The sequence below is a fragment of the Rutidosis leptorrhynchoides genome, chromosome 2 (genome assembly GCF_046630445.1).
Source record: "Rutidosis leptorrhynchoides isolate AG116_Rl617_1_P2 chromosome 2, CSIRO_AGI_Rlap_v1, whole genome shotgun sequence".
NCBI classification, from domain to species: Eukaryota; Viridiplantae; Streptophyta; class Magnoliopsida; order Asterales; family Asteraceae; genus Rutidosis; species Rutidosis leptorrhynchoides.
In genome coordinates, this window is record NC_092334.1 from 254861520 (window position 1) to 254867381 (window position 5862).

The 5862-nt window shown below is 33.5% G+C and overlaps 1 protein-coding gene across 1 annotated transcript; it reads left to right on the forward strand.

The window, feature by feature from the left end:
* The first annotated feature begins 212 nt into the window (after positions 1-212).
* Positions 213-5428, forward strand: LOC139891748 (uncharacterized). Its single transcript, XM_071874732.1, has 11 exons — positions 213-259; positions 367-429; positions 695-758; positions 834-927; positions 1014-1097; positions 1199-1292; positions 2708-3199; positions 3280-3341; positions 4207-4316; positions 4413-4500; positions 4934-5428. Exons 3-11 carry the CDS (start codon positions 742-744, stop codon positions 5216-5218), a joined length of 1326 nt encoding a protein of 441 aa, XP_071730833.1. The 5' UTR covers positions 213-259; positions 367-429; positions 695-741; the 3' UTR covers positions 5219-5428.
* The last annotated feature ends 434 nt before the right edge of the window (positions 5429-5862 follow it).

Consider the following 5862-nt stretch of genomic DNA (forward strand, 5'->3'; position numbering starts at 1 on the left):
CTGAGCAGAAGATGGAAACTACCGAAAGACTGGATAACACAAAAGAAAATATGGAAAAGACTCCCGTTGTTTCTGTCAAAGTGAGTTGCAATTATGCAGTCAGATATTTACTGTTCTAGCCTTGCTAACACAACATATAACTTATAATTTAAGTGTAATTACAATTGATGTATTTAAATGCTTCATTTACAGGGTCCTTCAGAGCAAAGAGTAGTGCCTGAATTTGATTCTTATATTACAGAGGAAGCAGAAGGTTCAGGTAATGAAATCAAATATTAATTTCTGAATTTACACTACAAGCTGAAAAGTCTCTATTCTATGTAATATTTATATTAACTGATTGTTTTTGACTCACTGGGTACATAGGTGGTTATGGCACAGTGTACAAAGTGCGGAGGAAAACAGATGGAACAACATTTGCTGTTAAATGTAAGAAGCTGATTATTTTGTAATGCTAAGCATTTTTGTTTCAACTGTTTCACGTAAATAAGGACTATTTATGATAAAGCTCATCACATTTATAGAAACCAGGCTTTACTGAGGCACAACATGTAGTTTAAGGCCAACATTTTTTGCTTTAAACGTATTTTTAAAAATAACCAAAATTTACTAGGTTAGCTGTCATCAGTGTTACTAACATTTACTAATGATAACATCCTGATAAATATTTGGTATTGGCATTATGGTTGTGCAGATCCTCATGCAAATGCTAACAGACACCATGTATATAATGAATTGAAAATGCTGGAGAGATTTGGGTAAGGATGCTATAAAGATGTTAATCAAACTATCTTGTATGATGATGCTAATACATATTGTTAATCATACTTCAGGGGTAAGAACTTTGTGATTAAATACGAAGGCTCGTTCAAAAGTGGCAATTCACATTGTCTTGTTCTTGAACATGTCGCACATGACAGGCCAGAGGTGACTTCTTATTCATTTTTCCAATATAACCAAGTAGTTTTTGGTCATTGTCTTACCAATCTGCTTCATTTATGGTTTTGCTTTAGGTTTTGAAGAGAGATATAGATGAATATCAACTACGGTGGTACGGATATTGTTTATTCAAAGCACTTGCCAGCCTTCATAAACAGGTAAACACCAAAAGTAGATAAATCACTTTAATATACACGGGTGTTTGTTCATATATATAAATTATAAATTATAATTAATAATTTTAAACCTGTGCTTTCAGGGAGTAGTTCACAGAGATGTTAAGCCTGGAAATTTCCTTTTCTCTTCTAAAACCTCTAAGGGATATCTCATAGATTTCAACCTTGCGACTGTAAGTAATGCCCTTCCGTTCGATCTTACTAGAGGTGGCAATATCAACTCAGTTGTATAAAATCGTTTAATTCGCTCATTTGGTTTAATTTATACATTTTATGGGAGAAATGGAGAAAACTTTTTAAACTTGGCTAAATCTGAACGGGATAAAAGTTACTCAAGTGTATTCTTGTCTTTTTAATTGTCAAATAAGAATCAATGGTTTATCGTATAAATCGTATACTTTGTAATAATCATATAAATTGTATACTTTGTGATAATTATATCTAATGCATTACTCATTTAGTAATTGATGGAAAATTGTTTGTGGATCTGTTATACCGATATAATATACAACTCGTTCATACCTTATCCAGTTTCAATCCACTACCCAACCATCTTGCCACCTTTACAATTCACATCATCTTCTTAATCAAAATTCTTTGAGTATAATCAAGGTTGTAAAACTCGCGACTCGGGGAGAACTCGGCAAGAGGTTTTTGAGGAGTTCTCGGCGACTCGGGGAGAACTCGGGGGAGAAATCGGATGTTGACTTTTGTTGACTTTATAATATATTAGCTACAAATAAATATATATGTTAAAGATATGAAGTTTAATTAGATATAAATATTAGTTTTAACTGGAGGGGTTGAATTGTATCCATTTAGTAATGAGGTTGAAAGGAAAAAATTAAACTTAAGGAGTTAAATATATGACAACTAAACTTTGAGGGGGTATTATGTAAATTGAATAGCATTTAAAAAAGGAATAAAACCCTAAAGAAACAAACTCAGCCGCTATTATCTTTTTCATCTGCTCCTCTCTACGTTTTTTACTTCATCTCTTCAGTGCAACTTCATCTACTTTTTTTGACCGGGTAAGTTAAAACAGAGGCTGAGAAGATGCAAAGAATATTTATTTAGTAACAGAAAACACATACAAAATCAAATAACTCAGATTTTAAAACACACGCTTCATAAAGTTTCGAAGAAACCCAAGAAATAGCAGCGTCAGAGAGAATAAGAGGAAGAAACGTAGGCGGAAGAGAAGAAAAGTGTCGATGTGGAAGAAACCCTAATTATTGAACGTATATCACTTTTATAGAAGGGTTGACTTTGGTTGACCGAGTTTTTACCGATTCTTGTCCCGAGTTTTCGTTTTTCCCCTTCAGCCGATTACTCTCCGATTACTCGGCCGAGTAATCCGAGTTTTGCAACACTGTATAATGAATGGTGAAGTTTTGACTTCTTAAATGACATTTTGAGCTTTCTTTGTTATTTATCAATTGTAAATATCTTCTACGCAGGATTTGCATCAAAAGATTCGATCCACTGGTAAGTTTCTTTTAGTGTCTAATAAAGGTGTTGATCCACTGGTGTAAATATGGCATCATTTTATATACGAAAAAATTGATTTGTTGATCTCTTTCTTTTCACAGAAATATCGTTATCTCAAAATGATGGGACTTTTGGGTTTGTTTCTTCATCCCAGCGAGAATCCTTTCATCCTTCAAAGACTCGTAAATATGCAAGTTCAAAAGGTTTAGAGGCAGGGACAAATACTAAATCACATTTGTTGCCAAAGAACTTAAAAAAGAAAACAGACCAAGTAAAGGAGCAAGGTGCTGATGGTTCTGGAATAACATCTACCAAGGACGCAACAAGTAATAGACATCCATCAGCAGAACGGTTTAGACAGCCAATTCCGTCTACAGGCAGAAAAGAACTGCTTAACTTGGTACATCAAGCAATGCAGCAGAATCATGATAATGAAGCAACACGTACCCCAGCTATAAAGAGAAAAAGGGTTGCTGCTCCTCCAGCTAAATTAGATCATAATAATAATAACTTCATTTACCTCACACCAATGCCTCTGCAATGTACTGGAGTTACAGTTGCTGGTTCTGGCTTTGGCTTATTTAAGAACAAGGGTGTGTTATTTTAAACTGCCTTAATTTATTGACTTTAATTATCTTCTAATCAGACTGACTGTGATTTTCTGTTATAAAAGGGGAAGGGAAACAAAGGAAAGAAGGATCATGTGTTGGTACAAAGGGTTTCAGAGCTCCAGAGGTGGGTTCTTATTATGCAATTATTTGATATTCGTACATTTTATTTTCCATATCTATTGTTAGAAGATAAGCTTTATGGTAACTATACTACTGTATTTCTTTACTTTAAGCATAAGAGAGGTGAATGTGTCAGTATGAACGATGTGTTTTCTTTACAACTTATGAATTACTAATAAATTAAAACGATATCCTTTGACTCGTATTGTATGTTTAGATGTCTTTAGCTATTAAATGAGTTTTTTCTTACACAGTATGGAGATTTACGCAAATTTGATCCATTTTACTTATGAACGGGACAATTTTGACTGTATATAATTTTCAACATGTAAAGCAAATATATTACCAAATACCAAGTACTTTAATAGGAAATGGATGAGTCAAAATTCTGGAAGTGTATCGCTAATATTTAAACTTCTATCAAAAACTACTTATCAGATTATTATTATTATTATTGTTATTATTATTATTATTATTATTATTATTATTATTATTATTATTATTATTATTATTGGAAAAGAATGTACTTATATTGAAATTTTATACGAAAAAAAGTGTTCTAATTCAACCCATCCTGGCCCGATTTGTCTCTGTACAATAGTGACCTGTTATCCAACTAAGTGATTCTTATTTTGCCACCTCTTAAGTTGTTATCCATTGTAGTTGGTGCTTTTTATTTCACCAATAGCTCTTAGAAAAATAGATCCATCATTAAGATTGCTATGGAGATCTAATATTCAAGGGTCCATTATATTATACTTTGTAACATTCTGGGGGCGTATGTTAAATTCTTCCTTACTTAGAACTGTATTCTTCATGCATCCTTTTAGTAATACCTAGATTATTGATGTTGTACATATGTGTTTCAGGTATTGTTGAAATCTACATATCAAGGCCCCAAGGTTGACGTATGGTCTGCTGGGGTCACCTTACTCTACCTCATCATTGGAAAAACTCCTTTCGTTGGTGACCCTGAACAGTTAGTCTCCTAATTCTTTATTCCCTTATACTTTTTAAATTCATTCTACAAGTTATTTCTCAATACGGTTGATTAATATCGGTAATGTACCAACAGGAACATAAAGGAGATTGCGAAGCTAAGGGGCAGTGAGGATTTATGGGAAGTGGCAAAGTTGCATGATCGGGAGTCATCGTTTCCACAGGTATGATCAAAGTAGCATTGATTAATCCTGTATCTGGGTATCCTTTTTAAGACCCAGGAATCAAACCAGAAATGTAACACCTTTGTGAGGTGGCAATTTTGACCCAAATTCTTAATATTCTGTCTATTTGGAGTTGTGCTTTCTTTTAAGAAGATTAGGGGAGAAAACTTAGCTGGAACTTTGAAGGGAAATAGGTCAAGCAGGTTGCTAAGTGTAGAGCCTCCTAATCCTAACTTAAATTATATAAAGACTTGAAAATGTTAAAAAATTTACACATTGTTTTCAGAAAACTTAAAGTTTCTTGCTCAAAATTGACCCTTTATGATCTTTACTAAAAGTAGACCTGTCTTAATTTAAACCTGTTTTAAAATGATCAAATAGCCACTGTTCCCAGCTGTTATGTAACATAAAGTAACACGTATTAATGTTACAGGAACTGTTGGACATACAATCCTTGACGTCCATAAAACTAGAAGAATGGTGTAAACAAAATACAAGAAGGCCAGATTTTGTACCAACATCACTTATCGATCTTGTAGATAAGTGCTTGACAGTGAATCCACGATTGCGGATTAGTGCTGAAGAAGCTCTGAGGCATGAGTTTTTCACGCCTTGTTTAAAGGAATTAGCGAAGAAGAGGATGCTGAGGCAAAGGCTTAGCCCACAGCCTGTTACATTAGAAGGTCCTCGATCAAAAACGTCTGCTGCTCTATCATGAGTTTGAATTACATACTTGATACCTACAGGGTCTCGAAGAAACATAGTTTGTCAAATAAAGTTAGATTAGATTAGATTAGATTAGATGGTACTTTAATATTCATGTGATATGTTGTGATATTTTAGTTGGTGTAACTTTTACGATCTTGTTGAAGCACTACATAGAGACCTGGCATAGGGACGAGGCATCTGAGTGTGTTATTCTTCTTGTAGCTGATCTCTGTCTAACAAAATATAGTAGATAATTGACTTTCGCTTAGAACCTTGAGTCTAATTGACTTTCGCTTAGAACTTAAATTGAGGTTCAAGTAGGTTTAAAATCCTTGAAAATTTAATTTTATCATTCTCATAGCGTCTCACACTTTTTTTTATAACTTATTAGCTAGAGGTACATTTGAAAGTAATCTCTTCATTAATTTCATTCATACATACGAGTAGAACATTGAGAGGGAACTCTATTTAGAGTATTTCACTCCGGATGAAAAAATAACTTGTCTTTATTCTAGGATATAGTAAGGGTTGTTTACATCTTATCTTTCCGTACCCCACTTACGCATGATTGAGTTTTGTTATTGTTGTAATTGATTGCATCTAACCAACTCTAAAATATAAAACAGTAGTAAAATGGAATTTCATATTATTTTC

What these genes read in the sequence shown, in the direction of transcription:
- LOC139891748 (XM_071874732.1), top strand. An exon ending in TCGCACATGACAGGCCAGAG is followed by an intron (nt 928 to 1,013) that starts GTGACTTCTTAT and finishes GTTTTGCTTTAG; the next exon opens with GTTTTGAAGAGAGATATAGA. An exon ending in TGGCTTATTTAAGAACAAGG is followed by an intron (nt 3,200 to 3,279) that starts GTGTGTTATTTT and finishes CTGTTATAAAAG; the next exon opens with GGGAAGGGAAACAAAGGAAA.